The sequence below is a fragment of the Scophthalmus maximus genome, chromosome 4 (genome assembly GCF_022379125.1).
Source record: "Scophthalmus maximus strain ysfricsl-2021 chromosome 4, ASM2237912v1, whole genome shotgun sequence".
NCBI lineage: Eukaryota > Metazoa > Chordata > Actinopteri > Pleuronectiformes > Scophthalmidae > Scophthalmus > Scophthalmus maximus.
The window spans coordinates 2046379-2071048 of NC_061518.1; the positions used below are offsets into that span (position 1 = coordinate 2046379).

The 24670-nt window shown below is 42.7% G+C and overlaps 1 protein-coding gene across 1 annotated transcript; it reads right to left on the reverse strand.

Annotated features, from left to right (window-relative positions):
* Positions 1–1917: 1917 nt before the first annotated feature.
* On the reverse strand, positions 1918–24486 carry gch1 (GTP cyclohydrolase 1). The gene is made up of 6 exons (XM_035629341.2): positions 23840–24486; positions 17879–17988; positions 11841–11896; positions 5931–5962; positions 5741–5825; positions 1918–3535 (listed from the first exon to the last, which is right to left on the reverse strand). Exons 1-6 carry the CDS (start codon positions 24267–24269, stop codon positions 3409–3411), a joined length of 840 nt encoding a protein of 279 aa, XP_035485234.2. The 5' UTR covers positions 24270–24486; the 3' UTR covers positions 1918–3408.
* Positions 24487–24670: the final 184 nt, after the last annotated feature.

Sequence of the window (24670 nt, forward strand, 5' to 3'; positions counted from 1 at the left end):
TGTTTCCATTCATAAACAAACGAGGTTTGAGAGCTTGGTCTCCTCCACAGTCTCTGTTCCACCACTAGAGGGCGCCGGAGTCGCGACCAAGTGACTTTATTGATCCCCTTTTCCTTTTTTCACTATTGGCAGGTTTTTATAGATCAATGATGGCTCCAAACAGACCCATGACGAAACACATTCACTGTTAATCACTGTTTTTTTATGATATTAGTGGTGTTTTCTATACATGAATTATGTTTTGTTGTTTTTTTCTTCTTACCGCTTCAGTTTGTTTCAAGCTGCAGGTACAGTGAGACGACAGTGAACTCATCACGTGACCAGGTGACGTGAGAACAAATGTGTCTGCAGATCCAAAATATGTGACATCTTTAATACCACGTGAAATTCAGTTTCCTGTTTTTACATCGTATTTGAAAAAAAGTATAATGGAAAATCAGTAGAGACAATGAGACATAGTGTTGCTTATTGTTATATATTCTTTTTTCAGTACATCCCAGTAAACGTGCGAATAACAATATTTCAGCAGATTCGTAAGTTTTAAAAAGCGGGAAATTGATAGATAAAGTGATGAATTCCTTTAGGGCACATTTCAGTTTTCACTTCCCAGTTATAAGACCAGTTATTATCTGATGATGCCGAAGGAAAACTCAAATAGAAATATATTTATAATATTCAAGACTTCAGCTGCCGGTTCAGTTTATGAGAGTCGACCGTAACGCTCTGCACACACACACACACACACACACACACACACACACACACACACACACACACACACACACACACACACACACACACACACACACACACACACACACGCGGGCCTGATGTTACAAAACCTCTGCTGAGTCATTCCCCTCGTCAGACGTTCCAGGCCTCGATCAGCTCCTCCTCCACCGGGGTCAGATCCAAACCCTCCGAGGGGCCCGGCTCCTCTTTTCCTTTTATTCTGCTCCCACTTCGCCGCTGGAGGTTTCCTCCGTCTCCTCCGTCCGCAGGAGACACGAAACACTCTGCGTTTTGTGTCTCCTGTCGTCGTCACTGGTCCCTTTGCCTGGACGGTGTCTCTGTGGAGGTGTTGAGTCTCTCTGGCCGTTGGTCGTCTTTCAGTGCATCTTCCTGGTAGTTTCTGAGTCTTTGTAGTTTTGTCTCTCGTCGTCGGGTCCCTCTCGTGTCGCTCCGGTCCCTTTGTCTCTTTGTCGTTTTGTGTCTGTCTCCTCGTCGGTGATGTCCAGTAGTTCATTTGTCTTTTTGCAGTCGTGTCTCTCTGTTTCCACTGTGGCTGTTTTTTACGTCCATTTTTGTCTCTTTGCTGCCATAAACAGTTAAAATATCTGAGTTGGTAAAATAAAAAGTGACCGTGTTTCTTTCACCGAGGCTCATTTTCATTTCACGTGTAAACGTCGTGTTCATTAAACCCAGGAGTCAAAGTAACAGGAGCTCCCTCCGGTTGTCTGTCTTCTGCTCACGCCGTCTAAATGTGCGTCCGTCGGACCAAAGGACGTTTTTAACACAGTGAACAAACCGCGTGTCAGTTCTGTGTGAAAGAATCAGACGGACGTCGTCGTCACATGCAGTCAGTTTATTTTCTTTGATTTAAAAAGTCTCTTCAAATCAACAGAGTAAAGTGAAGTGACAATGACGGTGAAGGGGCCAAAGAAACAGGCCGACCTTCTCCACAAGGCCACGGAAACAACACACACACACACACACACAGACACACACACACACACACACACACACACACACACACACACACACACACACACACACACACACATACACACACACACACAGACACACACACATACACACACACACACGCATACACACAAAGATATACATATACATATACATACACACACACATACACAGAGACACACACACACACACACACTCTCACACACACACACACACACACATACACACACACACATGCATACACACAAAGATATACATATACATACACACACATACACAGAGACACACACACACACACACACACAGTCTCACACACAGACACACACACACACACGTCGTCGTCACGTTACACAAGTTAAAACTTCCCAAAATCACCACATTTATCTCCTGTGTTCATCTGCTGGATGTAACTGTACAGAATGCTCACACACACACACACGCACACACACACACATATCATTTTCCACGCACACTTTTCTTTTAAGATTTTCCGTTTCCTTCCAGACGACAGTGAATCTGCAGCGTCACGTCGCCGCGAAGTCGCTTTTTGGTTTAAATCGAGAGGCGAGTTGGCACAAGAAGGAAGATCTCAACACAGGACTAATGTAATAACTATAATAGTAATAATAATAATAATAACTGTAAAAATGAGAAGAACTGGTGTCATTCTCATATGAAGCTCCGTGACTTTAGCTCGTGTTTTCCCCAAAATGATTTATCACCAAGTTTCATTGCAATTTGTATTTTTCTAACTTTCGACTTCGTGGAATCAGTTTGAGTTTTAAATGAACTCAGACCGAGACGTTGTGAATCAAAAGTGAAATAAGAAGTGATTTGATTTAAACTGAGGAGTTACACGATCGACATGATGATTTTGTCTCATCGATCTTTATATCTACTGATATTTCTCATCACCATCATCATCTGTGGCGTTTGTCTGCAAAATGTCAGAAGTGACGTTTTCTTTTTCCAGACGCTGGGATCTGGAAATGTTTCAGTGACGTCTGTGACTCGTCTGTGACTTGTCTGTGACTCGTCTGTGACTCGTCTGTGACTCGTCTGTGACTCGTCTGTGACTCGTCTCTGACGTCGAGTCGTGTTTTCATAACTGTCACGAACTGTCAAATCAAAACAAAACACGTGAACGTCACAACCTCACTGTCGAGTTATCAGTTATTATGTGAGAGGAAAATTATATTTTTAAAGATAATGAAATAATATATTTATGTATTTTTTTCTTTCACACGCAGACGTTCACTCTGATTCTCTCTCGGCACCGGCGTCCTCACGACTGTCTGTTGTCTTTCTGTCTGTAAACTCTTCTTCTGTGTTACGGCGTCAGTGGCTGATGATTGACTGACACACACACACACACACACACACACACACACGAGTCTCGTGGACAAAAGGGGGTAAAGTCCCGTCACCTGAAAACAAACAACATGTCAGTCGAAGGCCTCTGACGCTTCGCCTGATCTGACCTGTTAAAAAAATCCAGACACAGTGAACACACTGTCGCCGCCACTGGTGGGATGGACACACACACACACACACACACACACACACACACACACATACACATTTCGCACGAGTGGCTGGTCCGTGCAGGTGAAGGTAACCCAGGCAACAGGAGGAGGAGGAGGAGGAGGAGGAGGAGGAGGAGGAGGAGGAGGCGGAGGAGGCGGGGGCGGGGCTCCGTCCTCCTCAGCTCCTGATCAGCGTCAGGAACTCGTCCCGGGTTTTCGGATCTTCCCTGAAAACGCCCAACATGGTGCTGGTCACGGTTTTACTGTTCATCTTCTGAACGCCGCGCATCACCATGCACATGTGACTGAGGAGAGAGGGAGAGAGGGATGAACGACGAGGAAACAAGCGACGGGAAGAAGAGAGAAGGAAAGAGATGGTGAAGGGAAAGAAAGAGGAGGTGAAGGTAAAGAAAGAGGAGGTGAAGATAAAGAAAGAGGAGGTGAAGATAAAGAAAGAGGAGGTGAAGATAAAGAAAGAGGAGGTGAAGGTAAAGAAAGAGGAGGTGAAGGTAAAGAAAGAGGAGGTGAAGGTAAAGAAAGAGGAGGTGAAGGTAAAGAAAGAGGAGGTGAAGGTAAAGAAAGAAGAGGTGAAGGTAAAGAAAGAGGAGGTGAAGGTAAAGAAAGAGGAGGTGAAGGTAAAGAAAGAGGAGGTGAAGGTAAAGAAAGAGGAGGTGAAGGTAAAGAAAGAGGAGGTGAAGGTAAAGAAAGAGGAGGTGAAGATAAAGAAAGAGGAGGTGAAGGTAAAGAAAGAGGAGGTGAAGATAAAGAAAGAGGAGGTGAAGGTAAAGAAAGAGGAGGTGAAGGTAAAGAAAGAGGAGGTGAAGATAAAGAAAGAGGAGGTGAAGGTAAAGAAAGAAGAGGTGAAGGTAAAGAAAGAAGAGGTGAAGGTAAAGAAAGAGGAGGTGAAGATAAAGAAAGAGGAGGTGAAGATAAAGAAAGAGGAGGTGAAGGTAAAGAAAGAGGAGGTGAAGGTAAAGAAAGAAGAGGTGAAGGTAAAGAAAGAGGAGGTGAAGATAAAGAAAGAGGAGGTGAAGATAAAGAAAGAGGAGGTGAAGATAAAGAAAGAGGAGGTGAAGGTAAAGAAAGAGGAGGTGAAGGTAAAGAAAGAGGAGGTGAAGGTAAAGAAAGAGGAGGTGAAGGTAAAGAAAGAGGAGGTGAAGATAAAGAAAGAGGAGGTGAAGATAAAGAAAGAGGAGGTGAAGGTAAAGAAAGAGGAGGTGAAGGTAAAGAAAGAGGAGGTGAAGGTAAAGAAAGAGGAGGTGAAGGTAAAGAAAGAGGAGGTGAAGGTAAAGAAAGAAGAGGTGAAGGTAAAGAAAGAGGAGGTGAAGGTAAAGAAAGAGGAGGTGAAGATAAAGAAAGAGGAGGTGAAGGTAAAGAAAGAAGAGGTGAAGGTAAAGAAAGAAGAGGTGAAGGTAAAGAAAGAGGAGGTGAAGGTAAAGAAAGAGGAGGTGAAGGTAAAGAAAGAGGAGGTGAAGGTAAAGAAAGAGGAGGTGAAGGTAAAGAAAGAAGAGGTGAAGGTAAAGAAAGAGGAGGTGAAGGTAAAGAAAGAGGAGGTGAAGATAAAGAAAGAGGAGGTGAAGGTAAAGAAAGAAGAGGTGAAGGTAAAGAAAGAAGAGGTGAAGGTAAAGAAAGAGGAGGTGAAGATAAAGAAAGAGGAGGTGAAGGTAAAGAAAGAGGAGGTGAAGGTAAAGAAAGAGGAGGTGAAGGTAAAGAAAGAGGAGGTGAAGGTAAAGAAAGAGGAGGTGAAGGTAAAGAAAGAGGAGGTGAAGGTAAAGAAAGAGGAGGTGAAGATAAAGAAAGAGGAGGTGAAGGTAAAGAAAGAGGAGGTGAAGGTAAAGAAAGAGGAGGTGAAGGTAAAGAAAGAGGAGGTGAAGGTAAAGAAAGAGGAGGTGAAGATAAAGAAAGAGGAGGTGAAGATAAAGAAAGAAGAGGTGAAGGTAAAGAAAGAGGAGGTGAAGGTAAAGAAAGAGGAGGTGAAGGTAAAGAAAGAAGAGGTGAAGGTAAAGAAAGAAGAGGTGAAGGTAAAGAAAGAGGAGGTGAAGGTAAAGAAAGAGGAGGTGAAGATAAAGAAAGAAGAGGTGAAGATAAAGAAAGAGGAGGTGAAGGTAAAGAAAGAGGAGGTGAAGATAAAGAAAGAGGAGGTGAAGGTGAAGAAAGAAGAGGTGAAGGTGAAGAAAGAAGAGGTGAAGGTAAAGAAAGAGGAGGTGAAGGTAAAGAAAGAGGAGGTGAAGGTGAAGAAAGAAGAGGTGAAGGTAAAGAAAGAGGAGGTGAAGGTAAAGAAAGAGGAGGTGAAGGTAAAGAAAGAAGAGGTGAAGGTGAAGAAAGAGGAGGTGAAGGTAAAGAAAGAGGAGGTGAAGGTAAAGAAAGAGGAGGTGAAGGTGAAGAAAGAGGAGGTGAAGGTAAAGAAAGAGGAGGTGAAGGTAAAGAAAGAGGAGGTGAAGGTGAAGAAAGAGGAGGTGAAGGTGAAGAAATGAGAGGAGGAATGAAGAAGGAGAGGAGACGTTTCGTACGTTGCCTCGATGACGACGCCGACCCCGGTGGGATGCAGGGCCTCGGTGATCGCCACGGCGATTTGTTTGGTCAACCTCTCCTGAACTGTGGACGGACGGACGGACAAACATGAGCCGGGTCAGAGATAAGGAGCCGCTGGACTCTGAGCAGGAAGTGAAGACAACCAAATGAATGATTTGACTCTGGTACCTTGAAGTCGACGACTGTAGATTTCAACGATCCTGAGGAGACAAGAGGAAACACGTCAGTCGTCACGGTCACGGACTGAGGACGAGTCACATCACACGCATCACAGAGGATTCATGATCAGACTGTAGAAGACATGAGAGCAACACACGCCGCCCCAAAACAAGTACAAGAACAAGTAGCACTGTTCAAAACACAAGTTAAAATCAAGTAACACTTCAAAACACAAGTTAAAAACAAGTAATACTGTTCAAAACATAAGTTAAAAACAAGTAACACTGTTCAAAACACAAGTTAAAAACATGTAACACTGTTCAAAACACAAGATAAAAACAAGTAACACTGTTCAAAACACAAGATAAAAACAAGTAATACTGTTCAAAACATAAGTTAAAAACAAGTAACACTGTTCAAAACACAAGATAAAAACAAGTAATACTGTTCAAAACATAAGTTAAAAACAAGTAACACTGTTCAAAACACAAGTTAAAAACAAGTAACACTTCAAAACATAAGTTAAAAACAAGTTATTCTGTTCAAAACACAAGTTAAAAACAAGTAATACTGTTCAAAACACAAGTTAAAAACAAGTAACACTTCAAAACATAAGTTAAAAACAAGTAATACTGTTCAAAACACAAGTTAAAAACAAGTAATACTGTTCAAAACACAAGTTAAAAACAAGTAACACTGTTCAAAACACAAGTTAAAAACAAGTAACACTTCAAAACATAAGTTAAAAACAAGTAATACTGTTCAAAACACAAGTTAAAAACAAGTAATACTGTTCAAAACATAAGTTAAAAACAAGTAACACTGTTCAAAACACAAGTTAAAAACATGTAACACTGTTCAAAACACAAGATAAAAACAAGTAACACTGTTCAAAACACAAGATAAAAACAAGTAATACTGTTCAAAACATAAGTTAAAAACAAGTAACACTGTTCAAAACACAAGTTAAAAACAAGTAACACTTCAAAACATAAGTTAAAAACAAGTAACACTGTTCAAAACACAAGATAAAAACAAGTAGTACTGTTCAAAACATAAGTTAAAAACAAGTAACACTGTTCAAAACACAAGTTAAAAACAAGTAACACTTCAAAACATAAGTTAAAAACAAGTTATTCTGTTCAAAACACAAGTTAAAAACAAGTAATACTGTTCAAAACACAAGTTAAAAACAAGTAACACTTCAAAACATAAGTTAAAAACAAGTAATACTGTTCAAAACACAAGTTAAAAACAAGTAATACTGTTCAAAACACAAGTTAAAAACAAGTAATACTGTTCAAAACATAAGTTAAAAACAAGTAACACTGTTCAAAACATAAGTTAAAAACAAGTAATACTGTTCAAAACATAAGTTAAAAACAAGTAACACTTCAAAACATAAGTTAAAAACAAGTAATACTGTTCAAAACATAAGTTAAAAACAAGTAACACTGTTCAAAACAAGTTAAAAACAAGTAACACTGTTCAAAACACAAGTTAAAAACAAGTAACACTTCAAAACATAAGTTAAAAACAAGTAATACTGTTCAAAACACAAGTTAAAAACAAGTAACACTTCAAAACATAAGTTAAAAACAAGTAATACTGTTCAAAACACAAGTTAAAAACAAGTAATACTGTTCAAAACACAAGTTAAAAACAAGTAACACTGTTCAAAACACAAGTTAAAAACAAGTAATACTTCAAAACATAAGTTAAAAACAAGTAATACTGTTCAAAACACAAGTTAAAAACAAGTAATACTGTTCAAAACATAAGTTAAAAACAAGTAATACTGTTCAAAACATAAGTTAAAAACAAGTAACACTGTTCAAAACACAAGTTAAAAACAAGTAATACTGTTCAAAACACAAGTTAAAAACAAGTAATACTGTTCAAAACATAAGTTAAAAACAAGTAATACTGTTCAAAACATAAGTTAAAAACAAGTAATACTGTTCAAAACATAAGTTAAAAACAAGTAACACTGTTCAAAACACAAGTTAAAAACAAGTAATACTGTTCAAAACACAAGTTAAAAACAAGTAACACTGTTCAAAACATAAGTTAAGTAACACTGTTCAAAACATAAGTTAAGTAACACTGTTCAAAACATAAGTTAAAAACAAGTAACACTGTTCAAAACACAAGTTAAAAACAAGTAATACTGTTCAAAACACAAGTTAAAAACAAGTAATACTGTTCAAAACACAAGTTAAAAACAAGTAATACTTCAAAACACAAGTTAAAAACAAGTAATACTGTTCAAAACATAAGTTAAAAACAAGTAATACTGTTCAAAACACAAGTTAAAAACAAGTAACACTGTTCAAAACATAAGTTAAAAACAAGTAATACTGTTCAAAACACAAGTTAAAAAAAAGTAATACTGTTCAAAACACAAGTTAAAAACAAGTAATACTGTTCAAAACATAACTTAAAAACAAGTAATACTGTTCAAAACACAAGTTAAAAACAAGTAACACTGTTCAAAACACAAGTTAAAAACAAGTAATACTGTTCAAAACACAAGTTAAAAACAAGTAATACTGTTCAAAACACAAAATAAAAACAAGTAACTGTTCGAAACACAAGTTAAAAACAAGTAATACTGTTCGAAACAAGTTAAAAACAAGTAATACTGTTCAAAACACAAGTTAAAAACAAGTAATACTGTCCAAACACAAGTTAAAAACAAGTAACACTGTTCAAAACATAAGTTACAAACAAGCAATACTGTTCAAAACACAAGTTAAAAACAAGTAATACTGTTCAAAACACAAGTTAAAAACCAGTAACACTGTTCAAAACACAAGTTAAAAACAAGTAACTGTTCAAAACACAAGTTAAAAACAAGTAATACTGTTCAAAAAATAACTTAAAAACAAGTAACACTGTTCAAAACACAAGTTAAAAACAAGTAATACTGTTCAAAACACAAGTTAAAAACAAGTAATACTGTTCAAAACACAAGATAAAAACAAGTAATACTGTTCAAAACACAAGTTAAAAACAAGTAACACTGTTCAAAACATAAGTTAAGTAACACTGTTCAAAACATAAGTTAAAAACAAGTAATACTGTTCAAAACACAAGTTAAAAACAAGTAATACTGTTCAAAACACAAGTTAAAAACAAGTAATACTGTTCAAAACACAAGTTAAAAACAAGTAATACTTCAAAACACAAGTTAAAAACAAGTAATACTGTTCAAAACATAAGTTAAAAACAAGTAATACTGTTCAAAACACAAGTTAAAAACAAGTAACACTGTTCAAAACATAAGTTAAAAACAAGTAATACTGTTCAAAACACAAGTTAAAAACAAGTAATACTGTTCAAAACACAAGTTAAAAACAAGTAATACTGTTCAAAACATAAGTTAAAAACAAGTAATACTGTTCAAAACACAAGTTAAAAACAAGTAACACTGTTCAAAACACAAGTTAAAAACAAGTAATACTGTTCAAAACACAAGTTAAAAACAAGTAATACTGTTCAAAACACAAAATAAAAACAAGTCACTGTTCGAAACACAAGTTAAAAACAAGTAATACTGTTCGAAACAAGTTAAAAACAAGTAATACTGTTCAAAACACAAGTTAAAAACAAGTAATACTGTCCAAACACAAGTTAAAAACAAGTAACACTGTTCAAAACATAAGTTACAAACAAGCAATACTGTTCAAAACACAAGTTAAAAACAAGTAATACTGTTCAAAACACAAGTTAAAAACAAGTAACACTGTTCAAAACACAAGTTAAAAACAAGTAACTGTTCAAAACACAAGTTAAAAACAAGTAATACTGTTCAAAAAATAACTTAAAAACAAGTAACACTGTTCAAAACATAAGTTAAAAACAAGTAATACTGTTCAAAACACAAGTTACAAACAAGTAATACTGTTCAAAACACAAGTTAAAAACAAGTCACACCAAAAACAAGTACAAGATCAAGTAACACTGTTCAAAAAATAAGTTAAAAATTGTCAAATAAATAAACAAGTTAAAAACAATTAAAACTAAAAATCAGTATAAAAACAAGTTAAACTAAAAATAAGTATAAAAACATGTCAAACTGTTAAAAAATAAGTTAAAAATTGTAAAATACATAAATAAATAGGTTGAAAACAATTCGAACTAAAAATAAGTATAAAAACAAGTTAAACTAAAAAAATAAGTATAAAAACAAGTAATACTGTTAAAAAAGAAGTTAAGAATTGTAAAATAAATAAGTCTAAAAACAAGTTAAACAAGAAAAAGTTTAAAAACATGTCAAACTGTTAAAAAATAAATTGTAAATTGTAAAATAAATAAATAAGTTAAAAACAATTCAAATCAAAAATAAGTATGAAAACAAGTCAACTGTTAAAAAAATAAGTTAAAAATTGTAAAATAAATGAATACATCAGTTAAAAACAAGTAAAACTAAGAATAAGCTTAAAAAAGGAAAACTGTAAAAAAAAAAAAGGAAAAACAAGAAAATGTAAAAAATAGAGTTAAAAATTGTTTTAAAAAGTGAAAAACAAGTAAAACTAAGAATAAGTTTAAAAAAGTTAAACTGTAAAAAATAAGTTAAAAATTGTTAAATAAATAAATAAATAAGTTAAAAACAAGTCAAACTAAAAATAAGTTTAAAAAAGTAAAAACTGTAAAAAAAATACGAAAAACAAGTAAAACTGTAAAAAATAGATTTAAAAAAAGGAAAAACAAGTAAAATTGTAAAAAATGAAAAAAATAGTAAAAAACTGTTTTTATTTTTAATTAAAAAATTAATATTTTTTTGTCTCTTTGTTTTTGTGTATTTTGTGTCTTTTGTGTCTTTTGTGTGTCTTTTGTTTTGTGTCTTGTTGGTGATTCACTTCACTGACCTCTAGCATTTTTTAAATATCATCTTATGTGATGTCTCACGACCTGAGGTCGTTCATACGGACATTTCTCACTAACAGTAATCCCCTTTTTATTAATATAGCACTTTTTAAAAGACTCAAATGTAGAAGCAATAAAATCAAGCAAACAAACAGACACGTCAGAAAACAAGTCAAAACCTCAGGATTAAAAACAAAAGGCACTAAAACCCCAGAAATGATCTGCGTGATTTGTGCATCTGTCGTCGGATTGGACGAGGGAGCGTACGTACAACGAGCAGATCTTCAGAAGCGACCCGGTCGTCCACTCCGACCCGTCGCTCTTCACGTGAGCAAAACCACCGGGGACAAATCCGACCTCGACCACCTCGGAGGAAATGTCACCGGGTCGCGTGACGCGCGGCGGCACGAAGTGAACGACACGTGACGGGGGGAAAGGAAACGACGCCGCGGAGATGAGAGACTTCATCTGTTTACGGCTGGAAGAAGCTGCAGCTCAGTTCAAGTCAACTGGGGAATAATATTCTGAAAATCATCTCCCAGAAAAAGAAATCATGATCATATTATCATATGAGTGTTTTCCTTAATTCCGTCTCTTCCTGCTGACCACGCCTTCCTGTTTGTGTCTCAATGATGTGAATGGTTCAGCTGCTGTCGTCACCGTGCGTGCGTGTGTGCGTGTGTGTGTGTGTGTGTGTGTGTGTGTGTGTGTGTGTGTGTGTGTGTGAGGGGAGTTAGTTTGATAAGCCTGAAGGTATTGGGGTCAGTGGGATCAGATTCTACACTGGTACACACTCACACACACACTCACACACACACACACACACACACACACACACACACACACACACACACACACACACACACACACACACACACACACACACACACACACACACACACTCACACACACACACACACACACAAACACATGTTTTAATAATCAGCTTAAACACACACGAGCTTTCTCTCACTCTCTCTCTCACACACACACACACACACACACACACACACACACACACACACACAGTGGAGTGAGCGGACTCACCTGGCGAGCTTGCTGAGGCCCAGGACTCTCTTGTTGGGCAGGTAACCGATGTGAACCTGCGCAAAGAGGGAGAAATTCAAGGTCAAATATTTTTCTTATTCCGTCACTGTGACGTCATCAGGAACAGGAAGTGGAACTCGAGCTGTGGTTGTACAAGCCACAACATGATAAGAGATCGCAACGTGATTGGTCGTACAGTAGATTAGCATTTACGTTTCCTTCTTCTTCTTCTTCGTTGTCATCGTTTTTGATGGCGGTTGACAACATGTGGCAGATATTCAAATGTGGCGGAAAAGCTGAAGACGTTATAAAGATGTAGATGATTTTTTGTTTTTTAAAAAACAATATAACACAATATCGAAACAATATCGTTCTTATCACGTCGTCGGCCTCAGACGTGCCACGAAAACTAGGGACGGGGCCGTACCATTTTTTCGTGTCCGATCCGATACTGATCTGATACGATCTTTACCCCACTCGTAAAATGAAATATTAATAATGCATTGTTCAGGATGCACTAACCAAGACATCTGAAACCTCACACTCAACTGTAAGACAAATAATAGGGGCTGGAGCCAATCCCAGCTGACGTTGGGCGAGAGGCGGGGTTCACCCTGGACAGGTCTCCAGCCTATCGCAGGGCCACATACAGAGACGGACAACCACTCACTCTCACATTCACACCTACGGTCAATTCAGAGTCTCAATGAACCTGACTCCATTCTCATGTCTCTGGACTGTGGGAGGAAGACGGAGAACCTGGAGAGAACCCACGCACACACGGGGAGAACATGCAAACTGCACACAGAGAGGCCCTGGTTGGTTCGAACCGGGACTCGAACCCAGAACCTTCTTGGGTTCAGCCGACGAGAGGATATTGTGCTAAAAGGTCGAGGATATTTTGGCCAGAAAAAAATAAAATAATAATAAAGTGTCGTCAGGGAACGTTCAGTGAAATGCAGCTTTTTCTTAAAAGACGAGAGCAGAGCAGGTGGTCGAGCGGCGGAGGAGACGGAGGACGAGAATCACTGCTGCGTTCGGCCGCAGGCTCTAATGCTCTGACACACACACACACACACACACACACACACACACACACACAGACATCCTGTACGTTCGCAAATGTCAAATGCAATTGGTGGACGAGACGAGAGAAAGGGCAGCAGCAGCGACAGATCTCTCATCCTTCCGATTTCTTTCCTTTTCCTTTTCCCTGCAGCGTCCTGATGCGTCGACATCGAACAGACGCTTCTCCACTGATCTGCTCGGTTGGTTCACGTTCTCTGACGCACGTGAGCGACAACGGGACCAAGAGAAGAAGCAGAAGCAGAAGGATGACGAGTGGAATCATGGCGGTTAACAGCAACATGTGAACATAGGATTTAAAAGCACCAGAGCAACAAACACAAGTGGCAACGTTAGATGATTATGATTCATTTTGATAAATAGATTTATTCACAATAAATTTATTTTATTGCACATGTATATAAACAGTCCGTCTCTCTGTACAAGCTACTGTTTCTATTTCATTCATATTTTTTTGGATCATATTTCCACCGCTTATTTTTGTGTGTGCTGCTGTGTCTGATTTGAATCAATAATCAATATCTCACTTAGTGAAGACCTGGAAACACTCAACGCTCTTAATAATATAATCTCTCAGGAGTTGGTGGAGACCAAAGAAGGAGGGTGAATATTGGACTCTAACGCTGCCCTGCGTCTTTCACTCTTCATAAGGAGTTTGTAATGTCTCAGGGCTCTGGCACTTTCAGCTTTCGTTCTTCCTCTGATTCGCTAAATCTGAACAGCCAATCAGAGCGATCTCTTTCATCAACTGACTCCGACGTCCGACAATTCCGACGGCGCGGAACGCACCGCCACCACGTGGACTCTCGGCACCCGTCGGCGCTCAGGCGCGTTCAGGCGGCCGAGCGTCGCCTTTAAAGGGGCAGGACGTGATTTTAGACCAGAGAATATTTCCTCGCGGCCCGCTCCCTGTCGGCTCTGTGTGCGCGCGCCAAAAAGAAAGCAGCCCTGCCTTTTTCTAAATTTCAAAAGAAACACTTGGTGCGGACCGAGTATGAATGTTCTGTTTGTAAAGCTCATGTGTTTTTTGCTGTACTCTTGATGTACTGTGAGTATGAATGTTATGGATGTAATCCATCACACCAGCACGCGGACTGGGGGCATCGAACCGCAGACCGTCCCGTGTGTGGACGGCCTCTCTACCTCCCGAGCCACTGCTGCCTTCTTGTTACAGACTGACGTCGCGCTCGATGAGACGTTTCATCACAGCGACGGCGTGATGACATTTTAGTTCAGGGGCTGAAGACGAGGCCGGAGGTTTTTCTCTGAACAGTCGGTAGAAACTGCTCTCGTGCGGCAAAACGTCGAAAAACAGTTTGTGAGGCAGCCAGTGGCTTCCTGCACAACCACCTCATCATCAAGAGAGAGGAGGAAGAGGAGGAGGACGAGGAAGAGGAGGATGAGGATGAAAAGGAAGAGGAGGAGGAGCAGGAGGATGAGGAGGGTGAAGAGGAAGAGGAGGAGGATGAAGAGGAGGAGGAGGAAGAGGAGGATGAGGAAGAGGAGGAGGATGAAGAGGAGGAGGAGGAGGATGAAAAGGAGGAGGAGGAGCAGGAAGAGGAGGAAGAGGATATGAAAAGGAAGAGGAGAAGGAGGAGGAGGAGGATGAAGAGGAGGAGGAGGAGGAGAAAGACGAAGAGGAGGAGGATGACGAGGAGGAGGAGGAGGATGAATAGGAGGAGGAGGAGCAGGAGCACGAGGAGGAGGAGGAGTATGAAGAGGAGGAGGATGAAGAGGAGGATGAAAAGGAAGAGGAGGAGGAGCAGGAGGATGAGGAGGATGAAGAGGAGGAGGAGGAGAGTGAAGAGGAGGAGGAAGAGGAAGAGTAGGAGGATGAAGAGGAGGAGGAGGAGGATGAAAAGGAGGAGGAGGAGGAGGAGGAAGAGGAGGAAGAGGATATGAAAAGGAAGAGGAGGAGGAGAAGGAGGACGAGGAGGAGAGTGAAGAGGAGGAGGAGGATGAGGAAGAGGAGGAGGATGAAGAGGAGGAGGAGGATGAAAAGGAGGAGGAGGAGCAGGAAGACGAGGAGGAAGGATGAGGAGGATGAATAGGAGGAGGAGCAGGAGGATGAGGAGGAGGATGAAGAGGAGGAGGAGGAGGAGCAGGAGGATGAGGAGGATGAAGCGACAGACTGACTGACAGATGAGAGAGGTCAGATAAGAGGCAGCGCGTAGGGAGGGAGGAGGTTTAGGGACATAAACAGCCTCCTGATGGACACACACACACACACACACACACACACACACACACTGCTGTCATCGCAGCCCATTCACACCGGTGGAAAAGGATCAGCTGCACCTGCGGGCGATGAAGACGGAGATAAAAGGGAAGCGGAGGAGGAGCGAAGAGGCCAATCAGGCGTCAGAGGAGAGTGATGATGTCACAGCAGCAGGAGGGAAAAAACCCAAAGGAAGGAACGAACGCAGGACAAACAGATCTGAGATAATCTCATTGTCTCTGGTGTTCTGTCTCTGCCGCTCAGAGCAGCGAGTGAGAAACGACACAGAGACTCAGTTTGCTCAGATAAACATCTCCTGACATGTTTCCATGGTTGTGACCATTTTTTAAATATTCAATTATGAAGAATTGCAGCTTTTTCTGACGCTGAAGACAAACGGACATCTGCAGACTTCAGATCCGAACTTCACCCTCGAGAGGAACAAATTTGGACGCTGCACGAGAGTCTTGTTGATTCAAATATTAAAACATAACTTTTGTTTTGAAATGTTAAAGTGGATGACATCATCACACTCATGAGCTCGTCTGGACTCATTTCTGCATCAACAAATATATTTTGTGTAATTTCACTTCGAAATTGTGTTGTGAACGTAACAACAGATGCACTTTTGTATGTTTATGTGTATATCTGTGTGTGTGTGTGTGTATATATATATAAATATATATGTATATGTATATAATGAACATGTTTTTTCTTTCATAACGAATGGTAAAAGGTAAAAACATGAGGATAAAAGCTGTAGGTAATAAGAACCTCCCTCATGCCGTGAGAACAGCTGATGTCCAGTGAACAACAACCTGCAGCTTCTTCTGTTTATATAAAGACGTTTGTGCTGAAAAGGCAAAAAAATAAATGAAATAAGCGATGATGACACATGGATTAAATCATGTTTCCTGATTTCTCCTCTACAGCCGCGTCTCCGTCAGACGTCATCAGTCTCAAATATCAAAAACGTGTTTATGAGGATGACGACAGAACAGACCAGAACAGAACAGACCAGAACAGAACAGACCAGAACAGAACAGACCTGAACAGACCAGAACAGACCAGAACAGACCAGAACAGAACAGACCTGAACAGACCTGAACAGACCAGACCAGAACAGAACAGACCAGAACAGAACAGAACAGAACAGACCAGAACAGAACAGAACAGACCAGAACAGACCAGAACAGACCAGAACAGAACAGACCAGAACAGACCTGAACAGACCAGAACAGACCAGAACAGAACAGACCAGAACAGAACAGACCTGAACAGACCAGAACAGACCAGAACAGACCAGAACAGACCAGAACAGAACAGACCTGAACAGACCTGAACAGAACAGAACAGACCAGAACAGACCAGAACAGAACAGACCAGAACAGAACAGACCTGAACAGACCAGAACAGAACAGACCAGAACAGAACAGACCAGAACAGAACAGACCTGAACAGAACAGACCAGAACAGAACAGAACAGACCAGAACAGAACAGACCTGAACAGACCAGAACAGACCTGAACAGACCAGAACAGACCAGAACAGACCAGAACAGAACAGAACAGAACAGACCAGAACAGACCAGAACAGACCAGAACAGAACAGAACAGACCTGAACAGAACAGAACAGACCAGAACAGAACAGAACAGAACAGAACAGACCAGAACAGACCAGAACAGACCTGAACAGACCAGAACAGACCTGAACAGACCAGAACAGAACAGACCAGAACAGAACAGAACAGAACAGACCAGAACAGACCAGAACAGAACAGACCAGAACAGACCAGAACAGAACAGACCAGAACAGAACAGACCTGAACAGACCAGAACAGAACAGACCAGAACAGAACAGACCAGAACAGAACAGACCTGAACAGAACAGACCAGAACAGAACAGAACAGACCAGAACAGAACAGACCTGAACAGACCAGAACAGACCTGAACAGACCAGAACAGACCAGAACAGACCAGAACAGAACAGAACAGAACAGAACAGACCAGAACAGACCAGAACAGAACAGACCAGAACAGACCAGAACAGAACAGACCAGAACAGACCAGAACAGAACAGACCAGAACAGAACAGAACAGAACAGACCAGAACAGAACAGACCAGAACAGACCAGAACAGACCTGAACAGACCAGAACAGACCTGAACAGACCAGAACAGAACAGACCAGAACAGAACAGAACAGAACAGACCAGAACAGACCAGAACAGAACAGACCAGAACAGACCAGAACAGAACAGACCAGAACAGACCAGAACAGACCTGAACAGACCAGAACAGACCAGAACAGACCAGAACAGACCTGAACAGACCTGAACAGACCAGAACAGAACAGACCAGAACAGAACAGAACAGACCAGAACAGACCAGAACAGACCAGAACAGAACAGACCAGAACAGAACAGACCTGAACAGACCAGAACAGAACAGACCAGAACAGACCAGAACAGAACAGAACAGACCTGAACAGAACAGACCAGAACAGACCAGAACAGACCAGAACAGAAACTGTCGCTGTGTGTGTGTGTGTGTGTGTATTTGTCTGTGTGTGTGTGTGTGTGTGTGTGTGTGTGTCTGTGTCTGTGTCTGTCTGTGTGTCTGTGTGTATCTGTGTGTGTGTGTCCGTGTGTGTGTCCGTGTGTGTGTGTGTGTGTCCGTGTGTGTGTGTGTGTGTGTGTGTGTGTGTGTGTGTGTGTGTGTGTGTGCGTCTCACCCTGCCGAAGATGGGCACCAGGTGATGCTCACACATGGAGAACATGTCGATGTCCTTGACGATCACCATCTCGTCGTGGTCTTCGTCGAAGATGGCGTCGTTCATCACGTCTGCGCGGAAACAAAACAAAACAAAACAAAACAGGAGAAATTAAATGAAAAGTTACAAAGATATGAACAAGTTCGCCTTCAACCATGGCTGCCGCCCGAACTGTCTCTGTAATAATTCAGAATCAAGTCATTTGACTTCAGCTCCTGGATTCATGAATTCATTTGATCTATTTCTTTGAGAGTTAGATAACATTGCATTTACTTTTACTTTCTTTTTTTTTAAAGATTAATTAGAAATTTGCTTGTTTACTAAAAAGATATCAAGATATTTGTTAATCTGCTGTTCATCCTCGTGTCGCGACTTGTCACACGTTTTAATGCGTCTCCGTCTCTTCCCTCGACGAGGGTCGGGCGACGCCCGGTCCACCTCCACCGCTCTTCATCGTCGTCTCTGGCGTTTTTCTTTTTCCACTAAACACCAGGCGTCTAATTATAACCCTGCCCCCTGCGCGCCACTTCCTGTTGGTGCCTTATTGCATTTTTCGGTTGCCAGGGGCCTTCAATAAACCGCCTTATCAGTTCGTGTCGAGGCAGACGCCTCTCGCTCCCGCCACGGAACTTTTTCATTTCCTGACATGTTATCAGTCAGAGGGGGGGGGGGGGGGGGGGGGGGCTGCTGCTTATTGTGTGTGGGTGTGTGTGTGCAAACAGACCGTGTTTGAACTAGGCGGAGGAGAACGCCGCAACATCGCCATGGCAACGTTTTGATCGTGAAGATTTTTTTTTCCTCCATTCTTAATCATTCACGAGGAAGTGGTTTGTGGCCGGAGGCGCGAGACCGGAAGCTTTTCTCCGATTGTCAGATTTTCTTGTCTTTTTCCTTCTACCGCCTCAGATGGAAGTGGGATTGTTGGGATCCATCCTCTGGGGACCACGACTGTGTCATGACAACCGTCTCCGTCTGGACCACAGCGACGCTGACGATCCTGCAGCACATCCCAGGCGACCCAGCTCATTATCATTTGGACCTGAAGTCGTTTGGTCGGATCCACAGTTCGACCGGCTGCTGGATAAACACAATAACCAAGAAGAACAGCAGCTTCGCTTTCGGGTCACACGGCAACAAAGACCTAATGGTGTTTACCGAAGGTTTCGCAAAGTAGAGAAGCGTTGAACCTGTTTGTCTGAATTACCTGAAACACATTTCGCATTTATCTATTTAATAGGTTAGGAAACCTGGAGGGTAGTTGGCTGGTTGTTTGCAGAATGAACCCAATGAACTGGATTGTTGTGAGACTGAAGAGAACTTTTATAAGGTGAAGTTTCTCGGGGGAGTTGTGGAGATATTCAGAGATGAAAAGAGAAACTCACGATTCATCTGTCGATTATTTTGCCTCGAATGAACCGATCAGTTGTTTGGTTCATACAATGGTGAAAAATGTCCATCGTGTTTCCCAAAACCCTCCAGAGGATGTTTTGTTTCGTCCCCACACCAAAGATATTGAGTTCACTGTCACAGAGGAGCAAAGAAACCAGAACATATTCACATGGAAGAAGCTGAAATCAGAGAACTTTGGCTTTTCTTTTTCATAAAAACGACTTGAACCGATGAATTTATTGTCAAAGTAACGGGCGATTAATTCAGTAGTCCATTCTAAGGTGGTGTAGCAGCAAGAAGGTTCTGGGTTCGAGTCCCGGTTCGAACCAACCAGGGCCTTTCTGTGTGCAGTTTGCATGTTCTCCCCGTGTATGCGTGGGTTCTCTCCAGGTTCTCCGTCTTCCTCCCACAGTCCAGAGACATGAGAATGGAGTCAGGTTCATTGGAGACTCTGAATTGACCGTAGGTGTGAATGGTTGTCCGTCTCTGTATGTGGCCCTGTGATAGGCTGGCGACCTGTCCAGGGTGAACCCCGCCTCTCGCCCAATGTTAGCTGGGATTGGCTCCAGCCCCCCCCCGCGACCCTTAGATGGATGAAGAGGTCAACGATGGATGGACGGATTCTAAATCGATTAACTGTTGCAGCTCTAGTCTATAAATCTATGAGTCCAAAGAGGATTCATGGATTCTAACACACGACGGACAGCGAAGAGAATGACACCGACACGTGGGGCTAGTCACTGAATTGACTCATGTCCGAGTCTGAAGATGCAACTGAATTAAAATTGAGACTTGTGGTGAAGCTCGTTCGTGGTCGCTGTCACGTGGGATTTACTGGAAACGTTTTCCACGTCCCCGGATCTCCGCGATTAACTTGACGGGTCCTGAAATGTTTTCATAAGCAACCTTTAGTAAATAAAGAGCAGCAGCTGTGGATGTCGGTCGGTCGTCTCTGACGCCCTGGGTGACAGGTAATGACAGCGTTACTCACCATCAGCTCGGCATTCAATAGTGCTGCCGCGCGCGGGTGCGTGTGTGTGTGTGTGTGCGCGTGTGATGGAACACGCTCACGTGTTCTTTAATGGTTTCAAATGATTGTCTTCATCCGACACGCTCTACGCCGGGTAACAAAGGGCCTTCGTTGTCGCCGTCGGTGGTGTTGTTGCTGGGCAACCACACAATCAGCTGATGACTGAGGTGTCACTCGCTCGGTGGCCATCTTGGCAAAAATGCCATTCCCGACGCCTCGAGTTCGGCATTTTGTCCGGCGCCATCGCGGTACCCTATATTTTGAGGAGCAGGGGGGTGGAGCCTAACTCAGAGCTCATCCACCCGCGGCCTGCGCCCATTCGATGATACCAGCTGTCAATCACTCAGTATCAACCTCTCAATTACATACGGTTTGACTGTCAATGAGACACTTGAAACTAGAGATTGACCCATAAACTGACGTCACAAATCAAGTGAGAAGAAGTCGAATCTTTTCCTCACAGACTTCTATGGAAACAGCCAGTGGGGTCGCCCCCTGCTGGTCATCACCGAGAACACAGGCTTTCAGTACAGTCTTTCGAGTCTCGCGCGTCACATTTGGAGGAAGAAAAAAAACAACCCGCTCTGGTTCCTTCGCGAGGTTTTTCCCTCCTCCTGCTCCGTCACGAGCTCAGGATTCCCGCGTTTTAATCTGGGCATAACGTTTCCTCGGCGCCGCTCCGTCGGTCAGGCGCTCGGCAAACAAGAGGCTTTTGGGCTCACGGTGCGCTGGAGGCCGGGCGACGTGTCGCACGCCTCACGAGCGCCTGGCATCCAAAGATCCGCCTGGCGCCTGTTCAAACACCTCGGGGCCGGTGGTTCACGTCCAACTCTGTCACTCGACGTCGACAGCGTTCACTCCCATGAGGAGAAGAGACGTCACCGTGAGAAGTGTTGTGGCGCGTGGAGCAGGGCCTCCCCGGACGCGGGGGACAGAGCCGGAGGCCGAGTCAAGAGACACATGGATACGAAAATGTCCTTGTCTGTTTTTTCAGACGTTCACATTAGCGAAGCAACTCTGGCAAAAAACGTCCTTGTTAATCTTTATGTTCACTGCGGACGTTGAAGTGCTGTTCCGTTTGCCTGGAAGATGATGAGTCTGATTCTCACTGTGACGACTGAATTGTGAGAAAACTCCAAACGAGCCTGAGCTCAACTCAACAATCCTCAAAGACAAGCGACCACACAGGGATGAAGACCAGCGGGACGCAAGATGACCACCAACAGCATCTTCACATTCCCGCCTGAGGTGTGTGTGTGTGTGTGTGTGTGTGTGTGTTGTTGACATTGTGCACATACACGTCTACGCACGATTTCAAACAAACAGTGTGTATCATTTGAGATTCGCTCAACTCACACTCGCAGCTTCAGGCCCGAAGACACATTTTATTTTTGCTTTCCAGCAAGTCAAAAGGGGGTTTTGGGGTTTGGGTGGGGCTCCTGCAGCAGCCAATCAGCAGAGAGACGCAGCACCTCCGCCACTGCTCCGTGAACGAGTGCAACACACACACACACACGTCCCGCCGTCCGTCCCTCCGGTGCCCCGGGCACCGAGGCTTCAGGTGGACGGAACCAAAACCCAAAGACAACAGGAGCATCTTCTCAGGATATTGAGAAAAGAACTCGCCAACGTGCTCCTCTCGCGTCCGCCGCATTCCTTCCCCTTCAACATTACAGCTTCACACACACAAGCGACCCCCACACTCCAAACTGCCTCCAGATGGGGTTTCTGGAGGAGGCAGGGGCGGAGAGGAGGGGGGCCGGGGGGGGGGGGGGGGGCAGATCCCTGACAGCTCCGTGGAGAAGCGGACACACGTGTGGACGTGACGCCGCACCTCCAGCTGCCTTTTTTTTTTTTTTTTGATTCAGTGGCTCAGGAACATCTGGAGGAGAACGTTCTGCCAGATGTGTCGTCTCCGACTCACGACGGAGCGAATCATCCTCCCCCTTCTGACTCTCATGGATCCTGGTGAAGACACAATCATCTCCCTCCCCAGGCCTTGAGCAGAACACACACGCACATGCACACACTCACTCACACACTCACTCACTCACTCACTCACAAGTTTTTTTTGGGGCTGGTGGAGGAGGCGGAGCGGCTCGTCCAATCAGAGAGCGGATCTCACTGCTGCTGCTGCATCACTTTCATCGTGTGAAATGTTCGAACGCAAAACGAAAGCTCAGTTCAAAGTCTAGTCTGGAAGTTGAGGCGTTTCATAATATTCCCCACAGTTCAAAGAAACGAGTTTTACATACGAGAAAAAAAAATCCTCACGTTGAAACAAATTCTTTCGTTTTCTGTTTCGTGCCAAAACCGTATATAGTATAACAGTATATTTACCCACGATGACAGAGTCAAATGCAGAGGTGAAAAGTAACTAAGGACTTCTACTCAAGTACTCGTGGACGATTGTGCACGAGGTACATGTACTGCACTCGAGTCCTTCGAAATACTAGGAAATTATTGAACTTCAGAGTATCATTTCTAAAAAAAACAAAACCTGTAACGATAAATAACCAATAATTTACTCACATTGCAAAAATGCTGCTTTCATTCAGTTTCACAACATGTGACACCGACGGGGTCATTTTGTCTACATTTACTTTTAATGCTTTACGCACATTTTCCTTCCTTTCCTCCATAAAATGTTGAATGCAAGATTTTAACTGGTGCAGGAGAATATTTTAACACTGCTCATTTTACTAATAATGACATACTTATACTTAAACTACTAGAAAAGAACCCTGAATACTTCTACTACTAAAGATACTTTCAAAAAATTCAAAGTCACGTGTCACGTTCACTGACAACAAGCCCCAAAAAACATACTTATGGAAATATGGAAATGGAAGAACAAGTCATGCATTGGAAAACTTTAAAATAAACATATATCATAATATCATCGTACTGCGTTATACATGTAGAGGCAGTAATTATTACATGTTATTTCTATCTATAAGAACATCTGACATATGTTTTATGCAGCTGGCGAATGACAGTGAACTAGAAGGACTGAGTAGTTTATTTGACCACGAGTACATCTCTAAATATAATAGTAATAATAAAAGTTTTGATTTCATATCCTCTGCACCAGCAAACTTAAAAAAAACAAAACTGCAGCTAAAGAAAACATGAGAATGGCCCCTCCCAACTTGAGATTATACATCTATCATATCTTCTCACTGCTTTATACATGTATAGGCAGTAAATATGACATGTCATTGGGTTGTTATTATCTATAAGAACATTGTGTTTGTTTTGTGCAGCTGTCAAATGACAGCGAAATAGAAGTACGGAGTAGTTCATTTGACCACGAGTACATCTCTAAATATAATAGAAATAACAAAAGATTTCATATCATCTGCACCAGCAAACTTTAAAACCAACTAACTTCTGCGGAGAAGTGATTTCTGCAGATGTGACCTCTGCCCTCCACCTGTTGACCTCCACCGGCTCGATTGGTGGATTCCAGGACAGAGGAGAAACAGACAAGAGGAACCCACCTACGATCTTCTCCTGGTAGCCCTTGGTGAAGAACTGCATGGCGGTGGCGGCCCTCCAGGGGGTCTTCAGCAGCCCCTGGCGCTGCGGGTCCTCGCCCAGCCCCCGCAGGATGGTGCTGTAGGCGGCGGCCAGCGACGGGAGGCTCATCTCGTTGTCCTCCACGCTGCGGGTGCGCTCCTCCCGCCAGCTCTCCATCACCGGCGGCCGCGGCGACGCGCCGGACTCCGCGCCCGGAGCCTGTTGCGCACCGGCTGCACCGGCGGCACCGGCACCGGCACCGGCGGCACCGGCACCGGCTGCACCGGCGGCACCGGCACCGGCTGCTGGCCGCTTCACCGGCCCGGCGAAGTGTCCGTTGCGCACGGAGCCGCCGTCCCCGGTGTCCTTCTTCTCACCGGACGCGTACTGAGTGTGTTTGGAGTGATCCATCTCTTCTTCTTCTTCTTCTTCTCAGCTGAGCCACTTGTTGCGCGCAGTTTGTTCTCAGGTGAACTGAGCCACTGCGCCGGTCAGGCTCTTTATGAGAGCAGGGTAATCCACGGAGCGCCGCGATTGGCTGTCCGGCCCCAGAGGGCGGGAGGTACGCCCCCTCGCTCCTCCCCCTTCTGACTCTCATGGATCCTGGTGATGACACAAGCATCACTTCCTCCCAAGGCCCTGAGCAGAACACACACCAGCTTGGGATCAATGAAGTATCTATCTATTTCTTTTCACTGCTGCTTTGCGTATAGTTTTTACATTCTGTCCATATCTCATCTTGTATTCTTCTGTCCACTTGGCTGCTGTAACATCCAAATGTCCCCGTCGTGGGACGAATAAGAGAAATATCA